The 20,927-nt window shown below is 41.0% G+C and overlaps 1 protein-coding gene across 2 annotated transcripts in view; it reads right to left on the reverse strand.

The window, feature by feature from the left end:
• ADARB2 (adenosine deaminase RNA specific B2 (inactive)) overlaps nt 1–20,927 on the reverse strand; it is a 315,094-nt gene that overhangs the window by 111,714 nt on the left and 182,453 nt on the right. For both annotated transcript variants that reach the window (XM_065050500.1, XM_013367407.3), the window contains exon 2: nt 2,872–2,958. In XM_065050500.1, coding sequence (XP_064906572.1) covers nt 2,872–2,958 — 87 coding nt within the window. The remainder of the gene's footprint in view (nt 1–2,871; nt 2,959–20,927) is intronic.

Below are 20,927 nucleotides of genomic sequence, written 5' to 3' on the forward strand. Positions count from 1 at the left end.
ATGATTATTCATTGTTTCATGCAATCTAAGTGCTAGAGACAGCAGACTTGAAGCAATAAAAGGTATACTTTTTGACAATACACTAAATAACTGAACAACCTGTTCCTGGCTGTTGTTGAGATCAGAAGTATCAGCGGGCTCTGAAGAGGACTAGACAGGTCTGTCAACATCTAAGAAATATGATGACTCAGGTGCAAAATCTAGCTGAGTAAATTTCTTGCTGGATGCTAGAAAGATACACCAAGGGGAAGATCACCATTTAAATTTCCTTCTTCTCAATGCATCACTAACAGCATATATTGAAGACAGTGTACAGAACCAAGCTTACAATTTCTAATCCTGTCTGACATTTCTTACATTCTCAGCTAACTTTGACTTCTGGGAATGAATAAGGTGGGCCTCTTCTCACATGTTCAAAATAAGGTGTTCATCAGAGACTGGTGATTAGTTTATCCAAATTGTGATTCCAAAGGCGACTAGTGCCTTCGGTACATTTTTCTAGTATTAGTTCATGGATCATAAACCACAATAATAGTGTCTATATGCTAATGACCAGTTGAAAATGCATGTGTGGTTAACCTGGCATGGATCTCAACCATCCTCTGCTACCAGTGGTGAGCAACTGCTTTCATTTGCATCGCTCATCTTTCTTGGGTTTTTATCTCTCTGTTATTTTTTCATTTTCTTTAAAATTTATGATTATTGGTATTAGTATTATTAGTATGATTATACTATTTCAATTATCAAACTGTTTTTATCTCAAACCACAAGTTTTCTCACTTTTGCTGATGCAATTCTCTTCCCCCATCCTGCTGGGTGGGGATAATGAGCGAGCAGCTGTGTGGTGTTTAGTTGCCGGCTGGGGTTAAACCACAGCCCCTTGGTAAAAGAGGCCTAAAGGAATGTGAAACGGGATTTGAATCAGTTTCAGCTAGTGGGACTCTGTCTGTCGATACAGGACAGTCTGAGGAGGTGCACTCTCACAGGATACTCAATGATCATAAAACTAGAAGGATAAGCAAGCCACTTCTCTGCCTTGCTAGCATTCTCCTAGGCTGCTGTTAAATGGTTAACACAGAGAAAGTTCTTCTGCTTGCTCGAAGCAAATCATTGAAGTTCTTTAAAATGACAAATTACTACAGAGGTAGAGGTGTGCCATAGAAATTAGTGGGATTTATACCACTATACTAGAGGCAAACACTGAAATATGGCAGATTTTTTTTTTTTTTTTTAAATTCTAATAGTAACACCTAAAAATGTGTTGTATATGCCAAGAAAAAAATTGCTGTCTTTATTACTGGAGTGTATGTTTGACCTGAGAGAGAGCTAGGCAGGATGTCCTCGAAAACAGTGAAATTTGCTATTTCTCTTTCAGAAAACACAGCTTACCCAGTCCATGTGAGCTATTTTAAAGCCAGCACAGACATGAAGCAGCCTTGGTGTTACAGCAGCAATAAGAAAATGGTGTTACAGTGTTTGGCTTGTACAAACTTCCTACATTACCTAAAAATAACTAAGTAGCACATTTGGGAAAAATTACCCAGGAGGTGCCTGCACAAGCTCATCATGTGCATAATATGTTTCCTGTGTGTACTTCTCACATCTCTTCCTGAAAATGTAGCCTCCCTGGGACCAATTTTGAATGATTTTCAGGATTTTTTTTTTTTTTTTTGGCTTTGCTAACATATGTAAAAACCTGCCGACCTCTGTGCATCACAATGATGTGATGTTCATGTGATACCCAGCAGCAGAAAACAGAGGGATGTGCTCCTTCAACAGCTATTCCCCTGGTGCCGGACCATGATCAAACCAAGGCAGATTAGCAACAACAGCAAAAAAAACCCCAAACAACAACATACCTCCTACCCACTGACTCTAATAGGGCAACAAGACAGTGTGTGTCTGGCTGGAAAAGAAACCCATCTGGTAGGTGATACTAAAACTCACAGGGTTGCTCATTCGGTTCGGAATGCTTCCCTCCCTTTTTTTAATGATTCAAGATGTATTACAGTAAGCAGGGCTGAATAACACATAATAATTGCTTCTAGGTGAAAAATGGGAGAGCTTTCTGAGGATTATTCAGTTCTAATTGTACACTCCCAGATTTCTTGGTATTTTGAAGATTTTACAACTCCTTCAGAACCAGCACTACTTTCCTCTGGCTCTGCAGTCACGATAGAGGGAGTATCAGTGACTTTGCTCAGGTGCAAGGGCCCAAGAGAATCCAGTAATCCAATAGCTAGTTTTTGGGTTGCATCTAGTTCATTTAAGCCTAGTTAATAATCTTTTCTCAATTGGCCTTTTTTTTCTTTCTTTCTTTTTTTTTCTTTTTTGTTTCTTTTCCCCCCTCCAGGTCATATCACAAAAGTAATAGAGAAAACAGTTTTTCAAGTAGATGGCTTGTTCTTGCAGCCTTACTCTTGCAAAAGTCCTTTTGTAACCAAGGAAATATAAACTGAGTGGTAGACACTTCACCAAAATATCCTGTCTTTTAGGGAGTGAGAGAAAAGCAAGTGAGCAAAATAGGTAAAATAAACAGGAAAAGAAAAATTGCTCCACAGTCCCATAAACCTCTCCCTTTTGTAAGAGGTTTTTCCTTTGCTTTTGTGGCACACTATTTACAGCGCCCCTCACTAGGGTCTGTGCAGGGGAAAGTGGGAAAGTGAGCTGAGATTAACCCCTCCTTCACTGGAGACTGGAGAATGTGTTTGCACTCAGCATCAGGGAATTTTGCATTTTACATTAGGACTGGCCTTATGGCCAGCCAATATTTGAAAATCCACCTCCTTTTCACAGTTGTCCCTACACTGCAGAGCTTTTTATCTTTAAACTTTATCATTCATCTGCCTGTAAAGAAAAGAGTCTGCTTACTTAAACTGTCTTCATCCTCCATGGTGGTTGTACCAGGACTCAGGTACTTGAAGGGTGCTATGAAGGTTGACAGTATGCTTACTTTTTCTAGAAGAAAACAGAAAAAAAGAAATATACGAAATCAGTATTTTGTCAGTGCATTCTGAACTACTCTACACTTTTTGTCCAGTGAAAACATCTTGGCAAATTCACTTCCTTTTTTTTTTTTTTGACTGTATAGCCCGACCAAAATTCACAGTACTGCAATGCATTTATTTCACCTGGCATGTACAAATACCAGAAGCACATCCCTCCTGGTTTCTGCCCCATGTAGTGATCCTTGGCTGTGCTTTCCAGCAATGGTGCCTGAGCACTGCAGAGCTGGGAATGTGGGAGGCTTGAGCTGGTCCAGCTGGGAATGGGGGAGGCTGTCAGCTGTGGGAGGACGGACATGAGAACTGCTCTGACAGATGAGACCATCATCTCACCTCCTCTTGTTTCCTCTCCCTGACAGAGGCTGAACTAGAAGTCTCAGAGAAAGCTCAAGTGTTGATGGTACAAGAGACTACAATGTATTCTAGAAATAGTTTTTGCAAAACCTTTATTGTACGCACAGGAATCTATTATCTAAACAATATGTATCCTACATGAAAACCTTCTTATTCACATCAATATAACAGAATCGTAGAATTGTTTTGGTTGGAAAAGACCTTTAATATATTTGAGTCCAACCATTAATCTAACACTGCCACGTCCATCTCTAAACCATGTCTCTAAGAACCTCATCCACATGTCTTTCAAGCATCTCCAGGGATGGTGACTCCACCACTTCCCTGGGCAGCCTGTTCCAATGCCTGACCACCCTTTCTGTGAAGAATTTTTTCCTAATATCCAATCTGAACATTTCCTGGTGAAACTTGAGGCCATTTCATCTTGTCCTATCACTTGCTACTTGGGAGAAGAGACCAACCCCCTCCATGCTGCAACCTCCTTTCAGGCAGTTGTAGAGAGTGAGGTCTCCCCTCAGCCTCCTTTATTTTGAGTGAAGTTTCTTCTACTTGTTGTTTCTGTTTGTCCTGCAGATGACACAGACATTTACTTCCAGTGATATGATCAACTTCTGCATTAGATACCAGGGCAGTTTCAGCAAAATGGGAACTGATACTGATTTCTATATTTGTCTCAGGATTTATTTATAGAGAAAAGCTGCTGATAACACAAACACCAGAAATGGGGATATATTGCTTTATTTAGTTTGTTAACTACTTTATTCAGTTTGCCATTTCCTTTGTTTAGGCTGAACTCTTCCTGACAAACTATGAGTGCTTTGCTGGGGAGCAGGATTACCAGAGTGTCTACTTTAGGTAGCAGAATAAACAGAAATACATCTTAAAAGGTGATTCATAGCTTTAAAGGACTTTGTTGCTTTCCTAAAGTACTACTCTGTTTAGAAAGCCTCAGTTAGGTGAAATGCTCTGAATCCTGCACTTTGTGGACAATGCTGGGCTTTCATCCTGTGGTAGAGGCATTAAAACCAAACCAAGAATGTCTCCTTTCAGGTGGCACAGGAAAAATTATTTCCATGGCGACTTTCTTTCTCTGAATTTCCCGAAACTACCTGGCTGCTAATCTATCACTGGTCTGACAGGCATTTCAGCCGAAGAGCAACTAAACATCTTCAGCAGCACATTTGTCGGCTTTTCAGATTGGTTCTTCCTACATTTGCAAATAATCCTGGCTCTTGTTAAAGACCATTATCAGAATCTATCAAAAATGACTGCAGATGTTTGCCCTTAGCTAGGTAAAACTACAGCTCAATTCTATTATGAGAAATCATGGTAAAAGCTGATGGCTTTTTGTTAAGTAAATATAATAAGCAGAATAAAAGACTGCCTGAAGAAAACCTTTTTCCGTCCAGAAACCTTTCAGCCCAGACCAACACGTAATTAGAGTATAAATTAACCTTCTTCAATTGCGATTTCATTAAGGGATTGTAGTTATGTCACAAACCAGGAGAATGAAGCTACTTCTGAATGCTTTAGCCAAAAGATTTTTCCCAAGCGAATACTTTGACACTTTTTGCTAAGGTGTTGTTCACTGAGAAATGTGTTATCTCTGTATGACACTATCGTTGGGTTGTGATCAGGATAAAGGCTGTTATTCACTCCTGACTTTGTCAACTAGTTTCTTTGGTTGATGCGAAAAAAAAGCGTAGGCTTTTGGGACTGAATCCAAAGGCTACATTTGGAAAGGGGAATGCTTCAGATGATAGACGTAGGATCAGGGCAGCCCTTGGCTTTAGCACCAGCAATGACTGTTGTGTCTGGATATTGAGATGCAGGGAGCTGAGTTGTGCTCTGCCTGTGCCTGACACTGATGGCTGTCAGACCTTCACAACTAACCCTCAAGACACTGGATATTGTACCCATACTTAAAGCTTCTTCACTGAGAAAATGTATTTATCTCTTGTAGAGAGTGAATCCATTAACCAAGCAATGAAGACACATGCTTTCCTGCTGAGGTCGCTAATGCCTACTCCTACCACCAATCAAAAAGTAGACCCATGTGGTTTTATGCTACACTATTATTAGGTAAAGGAATATTCTATGATATATCTTTCAGCTCAACCCATTTTGCAACTGGCCATATTTACAGTGTGGATTTAAAATTTGTCAAATTGTTTCTCCTTTTGCCTTAGTGGACCCTTAAGCCATGTTAAGCTTTCATTGTTACTGTTTCCCACCTGTCCCCAAAGACTTTGCTCATGCTTTTGCTTTGTGTGGCCGAGAAATGGGATGGCCTGTAAAATTTACTGCATTCTTAGAGCAGCAATGGATGGATTCGTGTCAACCAAACTCAGGCAGGCCCCAGTAACAGGACATCCTTCAATCAATACAGACAATAAACATTAGAATTGAATATTTAAATCCATTGGTTGAGCAATGGAAGATTTAGCATGCATCTGGAAGTAGGAGGAGGGCAATGTTTCGAGTGAGCAATATAAGAAGAGAAGAGCTGTAGTGTGCATGTAGCACAGATGAATTACTGAGTCTATGGAGGAGGGGAAGATAGATAACAAGATAATTAAATGTAGGTGTTTGCAGAGAAACAATCTTTCTAGGTATAAAACTTATTGGTATGATTGTGTACTTCCGTCTTTTGCGTGTTATGGCCTAATACCATATATGTACCATAGGACACTAATTCAGCTTTATTGTCAATGGTGAAATTCAGAGCTATTTTTGTTTACCGTTTCAGAACAAGATTAGGAGAGTTGTGTATTCGTACATTATGGTCCCTGTATATTTTAATGTCCATCACAATTAGTCTTATTTCCAACAGCTTGATGAAATCTTATGAATAAGAACAAAGGACACGGCTGTATACAAAAAAGTCATACAATTTATCAGAGAAATACCTTTTAAGCTTCCTTTTTTGGTCTCACTCTCTTCTCCTACTACGATTTTTTTTTTCCCCCCAAAACAATGTCAGGTAGCCCAAAATCAGAGTGGCTATTTTTTTACTTTACACTTGTAAATGTTATCTGTATTTATCTGAGAAAATTATTTTTCAAGGCTATGATAGAGAGTCTAAGAGGAGAAAACAAGGCGTTTCAAAAACTGTTTTCTCCAGAAAGACAGAGTACATAACCCTATATTTATGAGAACCAATACAAGGAGCTATTATTGCTTGCATTACGATTGTACCACAAGCCTCTGATGACACGAAGGAGCGATTTCATGAGGGCCTATGCAGACACAAAGGAAGCTGTATTTACAATGGAAATTGAGAGACAAAGAGCACGTATACTGGGATTTATTTCTAGCCACCCTGGAACACTACTTCAAGACAATAGCATCATATTTTCTTGTGTATCCACTATAAAAAAAAACCAAACCCTTCCAAGTGATGCCAAATGGAACTCTGCTTCAGTAGTCTAAGCACAAAAATCACGATTTCTCCTGATGAGAAGACCATTATAGGAAGAAACCTCACCCTTCGCTGTTTTGAATGGAAAAGGATTTGAATCCATGCTTCTAAGTATATATTTTCCCACAACAGCAAGTCATTAAAAATAATCATTAACACTGTTTTGACAGTAGCCATATAAATCATTTAAACAAATTAAAAAAAAAATCAGCCAAGATATGTTTTGCATGAAGATCAGAAGATGATTTAGTTCAAATGATTCAGCAAAGCCTGGCATATAAGGCAGCCACATTTCCACTAAAATCTGCTCTTTTTGTGAAGTTGCTCTTGCCCTGTGGGTGCAGTCAGAAAACCGGTCATGGGTCCCATAAATACGCTTTTATTGTGAAGACAAGGGTACCCATACACAGCTATAAACAGCATTTGTGCCCTTCATGCCTATCAGTATTTAAACGGCATCAGACAATACGGCTTGATCATCAGACATACTGAAGTTCTTTCACTCTCAATCACCTGAATAAAAGCAATGGGAATGGCAGGAGCTCAACACTTTTAAAAATCAGGCCTTATACATGTTGGACAAATTGTTTAGCTTTGAGAACAGCAGACTGAGTGAGGTCATAACAACAGTCTTCAAACACATAAAAAGCTGCTGCACAGAAGAAAGAAGCAAACTGTATTCCATGTGCATTAACTCAACTAGAAGTAATGGACTTAAATTACACCATGGAAAATTCACATTGGACATTAAAAAAACCCCTTCCTAACAGTAAGGATAGTGCAGTACTGGAATAGATTGTCTAGTGGGGAGGCTGAGAAGCTGTTGTTGCTGAAGGGCTGTAGGAACAGTTGGCATCTGCAGGGTGTTGTGCCTGTCCTTGGGCCCATCCCTTCCAGTCTCTCCGATCCCTGTAAAAAGCACTAGAAAAACTTGTCCTGGCCATGAGATCATGCAGCAGGTTCTAGCTCAAACTTTGAAAAGTGAGTATTTTTTACTAATATTAGCTAATCTCTGAGCAGAAGCTTGTGACATGCTCTTTTGCTTGGCAGCTAATGAGCAATATTAATAATTATTTTTTTAAAATGCAACTTCTGAAAACAAGAAGGATTAGACAGATGGCTACCAATGGTTTGCCAGATCAGCATTAGCAATGTTTTACTGAATTAATTTCATTCTCATATTCTAATTGATTACCATAAGCTACTTTATTTGTCAGAGGTTTCTTTAATAGTATTATTTCAAAACCACAATGCAGTCCTAAGTAATTAGTTTGGTTTGCATGGTATGAAATTGCTCAAGAAGGGTCAGTTGTGATGCAATAGTGTCAAGTCGGTGCAAAACCTCTTGAAAAAGCTTTGTTTTTATTTATCTAAAACTATTTGCAGCTATTCAAATAGTTATATTTTTACAGTTATGTTAGCCTTGATTTTTTTTGAAAGGGGAGGGGGGGGGGAAAGACTGCATATCAGGAGATGATTCTCTGTCTTCCTTCTCATATCTTAGTCAGCTCAGGCTTGGGCTGACAGTGATTGACAGGATGAGGGGATTCTTTACACAAAAGAAAAATATGGCAAATTTGTGGGGAAAATAGCAATATCTTTAAACCACAGCACTTACTGAGAAGAGCTCACAGCCTTCTAAATTATGGCTTGTACAGCTACCATGCTGCATCATTGAGTTTAAGCAGCCAGTTTCCAGATAGGGATTTACTTGCTTGGTGTCAGAATCAGCCTTTGCAGCTGAATTGGAGAACCAGCCACTGAGCCGTGATTTACTGAGTATGCAGGGCTGCAGCATCATCACCCAAATGCTTTTTGCCTCTCAGGCAAGCTGGAAGGCTTGGTATGATGCTCTTTTACCCCCACTCTGACAAAGCTGTACTGGGGCACCTGTGAATGACCACCATGGTATCAGTGGGGCTGGGAGGATGGTCTCTGTCCATCCTCTCTAGCTGTGGTGTTTAAGTGAGAAGCATGGCTGCCCTAAACACCTTCAGAGGGCTGATGTTTCTCTACAGACAAAACAGTGGCTTTGACATGACTGTGTGCCTGGTGCAGGAGCTCCAGCTTGGTGTCTTGCATTGCACAGGATAAATTCAAGCCTGCATATATTTGCAAGGCACTATTAACACATGCTCATTCCTCCTTGGTTTGCATTTTGTTCTCTCACTCCTACACTGGGACGCCTGAAGGTGAAGACTCACTGGCATCATGAGCTCTTGAAAGCCGTCAGTCAACACAACTGGAGCAGCATATCTAACTGAGCAGCCCAAGGAGGGAAAAAGAGCCTGGGTACCGGAGGATACTGAGGAGTTAAAATATGTGGAACTGTTCCTGTCTATAGATAAGCTGCTTAGCACCCTTGAGAGTGTATCCTCTGAGGTGGACAGTTACTAAAGATCTGCTTTTTATAATTGGTTTTCAATCCAAGGCATTTGCAGTGATATCCCACCCCAGCCCCCATGGGAATTGTAAGCAAAGCTTTTCTTGGAGGCAGCAAAGGAATATACTGAGAGAAAAAACCTCTGGTTAAATCAGATTTTTGCCTGGAAGATTTCCGTTAAAAGCAGGAAGACAAGGGAATAGTCAGATTAATTAATTTAGGATTTTAAAAAAAAGTAAATGTTCAGCATTACTTCTGTTTTTTTCTTTGCTTCAGCAGGGACCTGAAATGAAGAGAAGAAATACCAGAACACATTTTTGTTGTCTAATATCCAAGAGGAAGACAAAACAGGAAAACATTTGGATAGTCAGTGTTTCAGGAAAAATGTTTTCAGCTGCACGAGACAGGTTGTGCTTTGAGTTAGAGCTGTGAACCCAGGGCCATGAAGTCTCCCTCTGAAACAGGGCAATGAGCTGTTCAGCACCCAGGCACAAAAGCACCTGCCCCAGTGCCTTGTATGGAAGTCAGCTGTGGCCTGCCAAGTGCAGAGGTCTGCTGTAACTAGATCTACTTGTTGCCTTCATCACTTATTTATCTAGTTCTTTGGGCAGAGAATATCTTTCTGCACTATTCTTCTGTGCTTAGCAAAATGGGATCTTTGTGAAAGGCAAGAGGTCTGAAATTGATTCTGTACACCAATGCATGTCTATCTGGACTTCTGTAAGGCCTTTGACATGGTCTGCCACAACATCCCTCTCTCTGAATTGGAGGGATATGAATTTGATGCGTTGACTGTTCAGTGGATGAGGAACTGGCTGGATGCTCACATCCAGAGGTTAGTGGTCAGCTTCTCAATGTTCAGATGGAGATCAATGGCAAGTACTGTACCTCAGGGGTCCTTACTGGGACCAGTACTATTTAATATCTTCATCAATGACATAGACAGTTGGATCAAGTGTACTCTCAGCAAGTTTGCAAATGACACCAAGCTGAGTGGTGCAGTCGAGACATCCAAGGGGTGCAATGCCACCCAGAGGGACCTGGACAAGCTCAAAAAGTGGGCACATGCGAACCTCATGAGGTTCAATGAGACCTAGTGCAAGGTCCTACAGATGGGTTGATGCAGCCCCTGATATCCGTACAGACTGGGGGATGAAGGGATTGAGAGTGGCCCTGGGGAGTAGGACTTGAGGGTACTGGGGAATGAAAAGCTGGATATGAGCCAGCAATGTGTGCTTGCAAATCAGAAGGCAAATCCTATCTTGGGTTGCATCAAAAGTAGCATGCCCAGGAGGTCAAAAGAGGGGATTCTGCCCCTCTACTTTGCTCTGTTGAGACCCCACCTGGAGTCCTGTGTCCAGCTCTGGAGCTTTCAGTACAGAAAAAGACACAAACATGTTAGGGAGGGTCCAGAGGAAACCACAAGAATGATCACAGGGATGGAACACCTCTCCTATGAAGAAAAGCTGAGAGAGCTGGGGTCATTCAGCCTGGAGAAGAGAAGGCTCCAGGGAGACCTTATTGCAGCACTTCAGTGCTTAAAAGGAACCTATGAGAAAGATGGGGACAAACTTTTTCAAAGGGCCTGTTGCAATAGGACAAGGGGTGATGGTTTTAAATTAAAAGAGGGCAGATTCAGACTAGATATAAGGAAAAAATTTTTTACACTGAGCATGGTGAAACCCTGGCCCAGGTTGCCCAGAGAGGTGGTGGATGCCTCATCCCTGGAGGCATCCCAGGCCAGGCTGGATGGGGCTCTGAGCAACCTGATCTGGGTGAAGACGACCCTGCTCATGGGAAGGGGGTTGGACTAAGTAGCCTTTAAAGGTCCATTCCAACATAAACTGTTCTATGATTCCTTTATTCTAAATGATGTTATATTAAATAGCAATAACAGTTTATGGTATTATGATACTGAAGAGAACACTGAATGTGAAACATCAGGTAGCACAGGGGGCTAGCAACTGGACTAATCCTTTTACCTCTGTGCAACTTGTTCTGGCTGTTTACTGACCCTAAACTGCTACCCTTGGAAAGCGTTTGGGGAAGTGATGTGAAATGTTTTGCCAGTGACAACCCAATCCCTAACATGCAGTGGCAGGTTCATGCCCTGTGCTCTGGCCACTCTGCAGCCCTGTATCCCACCAGAGCCTCTGCACACAGCCACACTCATTCACTTTGAGGTCAAAATAACTTTTATCACTTTGGAAGCAGAAAGCACGAACAATAAAGCCATGTATGTGATTTGTATGGATCCATCCAATATCATTTGAGATACAGGATATTTCCTCTGGGATATGTTTAATTGATCACATAATGGGCCATAGCCAGTGTAAGCAGCATTTTGGACATTATTTCTTTCCACAGTGGCACGTCCTGCAGCTCTCTTCTCCTCCTTTCCCAGAATACAGGTAGTGGATTTTAGGTGCATTTTCACCATAAGAATGTAAATAGGTGTTTGAGTAGACAAATCTCAGGGGTTGTACTTCAGTGCTCCATAACAGCCCATTCCAAGCTCTTACCGTGAAACACCATTTACAGAATAAAACATGTTGTGTTGTGAAATGTTAGTTTCTTATTACTTCTAGTAAAAAGTAAAGTCAGTAAAAACGCAAGGTGGTTGATGAATTTCTTTATAAGAAAGGCAATGTGTCTGTGTGTTGTTCTCTATTAGATTTCACAGAAATCAATCTGAAATCTAGTTCAGACCAGGAAAATTAAATATAAAACTATTTAATTTTGTTTCAGAGTGTTTTTCTCTCTTGATGCCTTGCTTGAGGACACATAGAGATAAAAAGTCTTGAGTTATCGGTTTATATGCATCTCTGTCTGCCTGTGGAGTGGACTATATTATGTATTTTCTAAGCGATCCGGCTGTGCCTTGGAGATGACAGTGTAAACAACACGTCTTCATAAACTTATTATGTTATTTGAACAGTAATATTGGAAATATTTTTATTTTGCATTCTATGAACTGTGGTAGCATTTTTCGCCCTCTTTTTTCCCCTCGTCTTTATTGGATGTTATCACTTTAGGAAACAGGAGAAGTACAAGAGAGAATGATTGCATAAGAAATATCAGTGCTCAGCTCTGTGTGCCTAAGTCTTGCAATGGTGACTGTAAAAATGGCCAGTAGATTTATAAAGCACATAATAAATCTGCAAGTTTAACACTACCTATGACTATTTGATTGTATGCCAGCTGCATGTCAAACAGTATTATCCAAGAGAATCTGTCTATGCATTTAAGGCAAACCGAAGGGCTTCTTCAGTCACATGGGAAACTAGTTTGGTTGGTGTTAAGGTGAACAGGCTGATTTCTTATCAGGCTCTGTCTATATACAAGCCTGCACTACCTAAGGAGACTTAGCTAAGATGGGTCAGAAAACTACTAAATGAAAATGCCCTATTTTGGTTTGCCCACCAGTAATTTAAACCTATTAATTGAACTATGACCATGTGAAACATGAGCGGTTTATGACAAAGTAAGAGCACTGAAGTTAGCAAAGGTATTTAAAAGGATACCTGGAACCAGCAGAGCTGAGGTCCAGGGAATCAAAGTAGCCACATATAAAGGCATTATTATCAACTGCATCTCAGGACTGTGCGTGCAGAAGATGCAAAGCTCTGTGCTGTCCTACCTGATTTCGGAAGGTTTTACCACTTTCTGAAACCAGAAGTCCACTTGGGTACATAAAGTTTAAGGTGGGGCTGAGCTGTTAAACCAAATTTCAGTTATCTGAACTCGAAGACTCCAAGTTCAGTCATTACCTAGGCAGCTTTGAGGGGCTTAACAACCCAAGGAGGGTCTCACTTCACCTTCTTAGAGGAGGCATCGGCATGGATTTGTACAGATAAATGCCTTCTGAGACAAGTACAATAAAACCATCTCAGAAGGTGCCTATTCATTTTACTGGGGACACAGACTATTGATTTGGACTAAAAGACTAATTTGTAGATGTCTAAAATTAGGAGAGGTGATTTCTACCCTGCCTTGGGAATCCACCTTGCCAGGAGGTCTTGAGCTGTGATCTGGTGGGTGTTATCGGTGGTGGGCGCTGGCTTACGTAGTGCAGAGGGAGAAGTCCTGCTTCCCTGAGCAACTTAGCCCCAGCAAGAAGGCTTTGCTGTGGACAGATTTTCTTGACACTGTTTCAGTCTTTGATCTTCACACAGATTTGGGGAACAAGCAGGATTGTCTGTTACTGAAGGAGGGATCAGGACTGCTTTATGCTCACAGAGCTCACACTGAGGGCACTTAAAGAACTGCAACCATTAGGAGTTATTACACTGGAGAACTATAAGAAGATGTTTGTATTGGTGAAGTATAAATGAACAGGTATTTCTTTTATACTTTACAAGATGATGATTTCACTGTATAATGTGTTGATCACCTAACATGGGCATAATGATGTGCTTCACCTCATGCAAACTGCTCTTTTAGTTGTTCCAAGATATCATTCCCCAGCCTGCAGTAATGCCTACAAATGCACATACAGATACAGATGCTCATCTCCTCTTCATAAGCCATGAAGAGACCAATATGACATGGCCCCAGCTGAGGACAGACACTGCCAGTGAGCCTGTGAGCATTCCCCTTTGAGCTGCAACCCCCTCCTTTCCCAAACTGAATACCTGCTTAAACATTAGGAAATGAATGGCCTGTATCAGAAAGGTCCAGCCAGCAATTAGTGGTGAAAGGCTTTGTTTAATCTGCTCTCTGTTCATCAACTGTAAGCCAGCCAAGTATGACCTCTCTCTCTTGTACTTCCATAATAATGCATATTTAACCTGAATCCTGCCCTGATCTATCCTTTATAACATGAGGCAGTCTTGTGTTAGCCAATCTGTCTGTGGGCAGAACGTTAAAGGCACTACTATTACAATTTAGGAATGCTTTTGCTGAGATACGTGTTCTTACTGAGAGCAAATAATTAACTCCAAGTGATGTAAGAGGCCTGAGATTTACAAGGTTCTCTCAGACAAGATGCTACTGACAGAAGTCAGGTCTGCTAATTGAGCCAGTTATTCAAGTATTTAGACACTTAAGTTCCCATTTCACCTTGTGGGAGCTGAGACAACTAAAAGGAGTTAAGGGCTGCCCTGGGGCTGTCCCAGGTGTGGCTGGTATTACAGTACCATTTACTACAAAGCAAATACTCCAATTTCGCCTGTTAAAGAATGAACTTTAATATTTATTAAGCTTTCCATCACAGCTTGCACCGAGTCTGAAAGCTGCAGGTTCATCATTGCTACTTTTTTAGTATTTTCTTTTTACCTTTTCAGTCTTTATTCAATCACAAGACAAATGGCTTTGAATCTATCCCTCAATTAAGAGTAGTGACAAAGGAAAAGTTGGCTGAAGCTTTATAAAGAAGGTGAAGTTTTCAGGGTGATGCAAAGGAAACTTGACACCTGACTCCCATCAACAATAATAATAGGGGCTATGCATCTAATTCCTCCTGCATTGTGCTGACATTGTACCCTTGAATGTTAGTACAGTCCAATAATTCTCCAAAGATGAGGCAGCTTATTTTCTCTGCCATTGCTGCTTTGCTGGCATTTTTATGGCATTCCCAGAAGTACTACCTGTCAGAGTTAGTACTTCCAAGGATGGCATTGCTTTGGGGTGACTGAGGATTGATGTAATTAAAGAGAAGGCAGTCTGCTGCTTGCCTGTGGGTATTTTATATCAAGCATTTCACTGCACAGTTACAATTGATGATTTAAATGATGACAAAGTTGGGTTGTTCTGCGTGTGCAACAGTGATTCGAACTGGGAGTTCAGGGATGTTAGTCCTGTATTTTAGGCTAAGAGAGTTCTGAAAATACTGCAGAAAGAGAGCTCTCTAGGAAAACTTCCACCTTCTCATGAGCAATTTCATAATATTACTGCAAACTCCCAGAGACTGGTCACAGAAAGGGTCAGAAGGTCAGAAAGGGTCTCAGTCACAGCTAGGGACAAGAATATAATTTGGGAATTATTTGGAAAGGAATAGAAAAAAAAAATATAGTAACACATCATTGAATAAATCCATTGAGTGCAGTTGTTGTTTTAAGTGGGATTGTCCGACTAAATCTAAGCATGCTTTTGTACATATCCACATCTGGAGCTGTCACTGTAGGCTTTCTTTATAATCAGTGAAGACTTAGTCAATATATCCTGCAGCATTAGAGTACATTAATTTCATCCTAAAGGAAGTATTTATTGTTCTGTGTGAAATATCAGACATTTTATTATCTCAGTGTTTACCCCTTAATAAACTGGTGAAGTGGTAAAATCCAATAGCAAAGCTGCTCTTTAACACTGCAGGTAGAGTTTGATAAGGATGGTCTGGGAACATAAAACAGCTCTTTGTGCAGAAAGAAGAGGAATCTTATTCTTCTCTTCCTACTACCACATCCATAAACTCCAATTACATTTATAACTTTGCATTAAATTAAATATCTTCTTTTACACAAGCACTTAAAAAGTCTACTAAATATCCAATAACAGTTTTCTTTATTCCCTTGTTAGCAGCTGCCATGGTGGCAGGACTCGCACAAGAACGAAAGTGATTTAGTGCATTGATTTGCAGTTGGCACAGCCCTCCGCTCTCAAACAGAACTGATTAGCTTTGCAGGAAAGTGCCATTTACTTTTTATCGCAGTTCTTTTCTGCTCATCTCCTTTCAGTGGCTGCCAAGAGGAACAGCAGAATTGTAACCTCCTGAGCAGGTTGCTTACTTTCTTCAGCTCCAAATTCTGCAATTTGGAGGACTAATTTGTCTGGATAGTGCTGCAGCATCAATACATATGCCAGGATAAGTGCTTTGAAATGCTGAAAACAGGTCCCAGTAAGCTCTTTCAGGCTGTTTCTACACAAAATTAACCATGACAGGACAACCCAAGTCTCATCTAAACTAGATTTTTTTTTTTTCCACCATTTACTGGAAAAGCTAATAGGACACCAAGGCATGATGTCTAGCTGAGAAGATTTCTCCTGAATAAGTCACTTTTGCTTCACAGACTGACCCTAGGGCTTGCCTTCTAATACGTAACATTTGGAGGACTCTGTATACACTTCTGTACCTCTGATCTTTCATGTATTGAAGCTGCTGGAGAAATTCTTGATTCACCAGTTAAAAGTAAAGGTTTTCTGCAGCACAGAATGGCAAGCAGCTGCAGAAAAAAACAGTGGGAGTCATTGAATTAGCAATTATTTTCCCTTGAAGACCCGTTCATGACAGAAGTTCAGTTTGCTTTGGATAAGACTCCATAATTTCACGGGTCAGATCCTCAGCTGGAGTGGGTCTGTGTGGCTTTATTGAAGTCCATGTACAGACACAGAGTCATAGCAGCTGAGGTCAGTGGAATAACAGTGTTTCAAACCAGTTCAAGTTCTGACCCCATAAACTTGTCATAACTATTCAGTCTTGTTAGTCCTTCACAGTTCTCATGCAAACTGGTCAAAAATTCCCCAAAGTCAAAGCTTCTCAGGGGTGTTAGATATTTCCAACTCTGTTTTTACTGAGAAATAATAAGAAAAAAAATAGGAATGGGTGGGAGGCTGAAAACCATGGTTAAGAGCTATTTCTGGAAACAAAGATGAAAAGATAAAGAGGGGAGAGAGAATTTCCTTCCTACTTTCTAGCTGAAATTCACTCTTAATAATATTAATCCTTTTCAACTCTTTACAGTTAGCGGAGATGAAGAGGCTAATCTCTGCCTCTTCTACACTGGAGGCTCCATTAGTTCTACTAAATAGCTGGTGCATTACCAGAGAAAGAAGTACATACGCATTTACCTCCTTTCTCCTTTGATCTCAGTAAGAGACTGTAAGACAGCTCCCATGCTCTGTTCTTTCATTTTAAAATGCAAAAGCAATCTGAAACTTTCTTCCCTCTGGCACAGGAAATCATGGTGAGGAGAGGGCCCCTTTACTAGAAAATGTATAGCTCACACCCTTGAAATGTATCTAACTGCATTAGTCCTGTGAATTCAGTATCTTTTATTCTCTCTTATGAGCCATCTTCCCTCTTTCCACAACGACAAAGAAAATCCTCTTTTCTGGTAAAGCAGGAATTATTTGAACTGCATTGATTCAAAAGACCACAGTATCTGCCATAGCTAATGAACTCCTAACAAACGAGGGATGTGATGATTGGGCAACATGACTACAGTCCTCTCCTAAACCACCAGAAAGTAAAAGCTTCCTCTTTACAGAACTTAAACTACAGCAGACATGGGTATACTCAATTTCAGTAAAACCTTACTCTTTTGGTGCTATATACCGTTAGTTTTGCCACTGGTGGCAAATTCTAATGGCAATGAGTTGAATTTTAGGATGACTCATGCTTCAAATTCCGTTGATTACAAAGGCAAGCTGTGTGGCTGGCTCAGATATAGATACATGTGGTCAGATGAAACCATATGAAATCATGTTTGTTCATTTGTAGACCTCTCACAGTTGCTTCAGTGAAATGTTCCCCTTGGTCTGCATATAGGTTCACCTCCTGTGAAAACTCAGGCATAAGGTGGCAGAAGATGGGAAAACAATGGCACCAGTGTGTAGGCACAACACGGTGTCAGGAGGTGGCTGAGGCTCATACCTGCAGCTGGATGCTAGAGAAATATAGAGACACAAGGTTGTAGCCTCAAAGTGGAGTCTGTAACCCTGCATCAGAGCCTAAGAGACTTACTTAGGTTTGGAGAGCACCAGATACCTCGAAAAGGGGCACACAGGTGACGGCTTTCTTAGTGAGGCTTTGATCCAAGTAGACAGTAATAAACACTGAAGATCAGAGCACATTCTAAATCCCCTCCTTCTTCAGGGCTTGGGGAGCTTGCTTAGGGTACTGGGAGGGACCTCTTCTGTTTGGGACTTCTTCCTGAGGACTGACATCCAGGCCCTGTCTTTCAAATTGGGAGAAAATGGGAGCAGGGATCATGTCTTTTAAGAGATGGGGCAGCTGGGGGATGACAGTGAAGGGAGGGCCTTTTGCCCACTGTGACAGAGGCATCGACGGCCCCGTGGGAGGCTGAAATGGGGTCCTGGGCTGTGGCAAGGTGTGTGTGGGGTCCTTTGGGACCTGGCAATCAGCAGACTTTTAATACAGTCTGGCTAACAGCACGTACAGTTCCACTCCTAAGTATATTTTAATGCTCTTCTACATATATTGGAACCTTTGAACTAGACCAGCAAGTCTTCAACATAGGAAGAATAATAACCAACATTTAACAGTAACCCAGGTCTTCCCCACTGCTGACTATGGCAGGCACTAATTCACCCAAAATACCAGTCCCTGCAGTAATCACACACTTAATGACTGTCCCCGCTTGAATTCCAAGCCTATTGATTAAAATATGTGGGGTTCTGGTAAGCAGCAAAGACCCTGTGAACTGCCACTGTGTGACTTGTCCCCTGACCACCTTACAGCAGACCCTGCAGCACAGGAACATGCCTAACCCCCCAATCAGCTCCGGGTCACCATCTGGAGCACAGCCCCTTTTCTGAGGGGTGACAGGGAATGGGAACCAAAGGAGCTGACAGTGTCCATGGGAAGCAAGCACCAGGACAAGGAAGAGCTGGAGCTGCCATGGAGCTCATCTGAGCAGCCCCTGATGGGATCAGCCTGTAGCCTGATGTCCTGCAGGCTGGATTTTTGTTTTGCTACCATATGTAAATGTCAGATCAGTAGAGCAAAACAATACTTGTACCCTCAGTTCTTCAGTACAAATACTGATTTGTTCAGTTTTGTAGCATTCTTGTTCAAACTCTGAATCCAGGACACTGCATTGTATTTGGAGTTATGGGGGTCACATCTGTAGTGCCATGGCTAAAGACCAAGACATCGCAACCATATTTATTAACTTTTCCAAGGCATTTGATTGTCCAGGACCATTCAGAGTGTCCAGGAGCACTCGTGCTAGGAAAATTGATACACTTTGGCCTTGGCTGAACTTCAGAATGGATTTGCTTCATGTTTGTTAACAAAAGAGAGAAAAAGAGAGAAACGCAGAAAGAAAAGGTGGCAATTTGTCTCCAGAAGTAGCCACACAGTAAATCTCCAGTGATCAGAGTTTTATGGGAGAAAGTTAGTTTCCACTATTCTACTTCCAGACTTTATAGATGGTTATCAGGATAAATGCAATTGTCTAATGTTCATGATTTAAATGCAAAAAATTCCATTGTTCATTTCCTCAGCCCTGAGTGATAAAACTTCAGAGTTGCATTGTGACTTTTCCCACTCCCACAAATGATTTAGGAGCCAAAACATGAACTAGTTCAATTCAAAAAGAAATGGAGAAAAACAAAGCCATATCTTTCCCCCAAAGGGAAAAGAAGAACATAAAGTCATGCTCCCTATGGCCCTGATACTGTAAGGTGGTTCAGGCTATAGATTGATGTTTGTGTCATTGATATGTGTAGAACCTGGGATCTGTCTAGCACGTATCTACTGCTGAGGGAGTGATTTGTACCTGATTTGCTCAGTGGTTTCAAGATTTTTTTTTTCTGTTTGTGTTAGACACTGATTTTTCCAGATATACTTGTCAGTAGAATTTGCTCAAATGCACTTTGTAAATGTATTTCAGCCTATGCAAAACTATTTGTTTTGACTGTTCACTACTCATGCTGTGTCACCAGCCACCTAAGGCAAACTGCAGTTTTCCAGTGCTTTTGCAGATGACTGATCCCTGAAGTTCCCTGAACTGCTTTGCAAGTCTCTACTGTAATCTGTCTCCAGTCACCCAACGAGGTTACCAAAAGCTATTTCTCAGGCACATAACAAGAATCACTATTCGTTGACTTTCAACAGATATGCTTATTGTCCTGACAGAAATGAAAACAGTGATGGAGTGATTTACACATACATAAAATAAGTTAGAAAAGGAATACTCTCATGATTCTTTTTAGTGCAAACATATTTAAAATGTGAAACTCACTTCTAAAACATCTTTATAAGCTATATGAATGCTAGCTTGCAGAATTCTTCATAGAAAAATAAATACAATAAAGTGTCTATTCTAATATTGATGCATATTAGGTTTTTGGTTGGCATATCTCTAATCAGGCTGCTGATGAAGATGTCTGAAGGTCTAGACTGCATGTCTACATCCCTAGTTTGAATCCACTGGGTAAGTTATGGAAATACTCTTATGTCATCTACCATGCAAAAAGAGATGTGATTTCTGTTCCTAATGAATGGGAGTGGACCTCCTTTCCTGGTGAATAAAACCAGAGAGCCTCTCAAGACTCAACTATAACAAATCCCTTGACTGCCCAAGAGACTCTTGCCTGGTCAACTTGATGCTGAGCACAGCAATGGCTAAGGTTAGATGAGATGAACCCCACTCTGAGTGTCTTGACTTGTAACAACTGCAAGTGCCAGGCTGTTAAAACAAGACTGCTGGATGAGTGCAGAAGTAACACTTCCTTCATTTGCAGAATCCCCTAGGGAACAAAGATGTTGTATTTATGGTTAGTTAGTGTGGCATTTAGGAATGATGTGCAGAAGAAATGTGACTGCTAATGACACGTGTGGGCAGAGATGCAATAACGTTCAGAGTACAACAGGACAGGGCTCCCAAATGTGCATCAGTCAGCATAGCTCCATAAGTGAGGTCCCAGGCATCTCTTGGGGCCGTCTTTATTTCTGACAACCTTATTGGAAACGTATGTTACAGATCAGAATATTTTACGTTTTTTAATGTCCAGACTGGGGTCACACCCAGAGGCTTCCAGCCAGCCTCTGACTCAGAGTGTGCATAACCCAAAATACCTT

The sequence above is a fragment of the Columba livia genome, chromosome 2 (genome assembly GCF_036013475.1).
Source record: "Columba livia isolate bColLiv1 breed racing homer chromosome 2, bColLiv1.pat.W.v2, whole genome shotgun sequence".
Lineage (NCBI taxonomy): Eukaryota > Metazoa > Chordata > Aves > Columbiformes > Columbidae > Columba > Columba livia.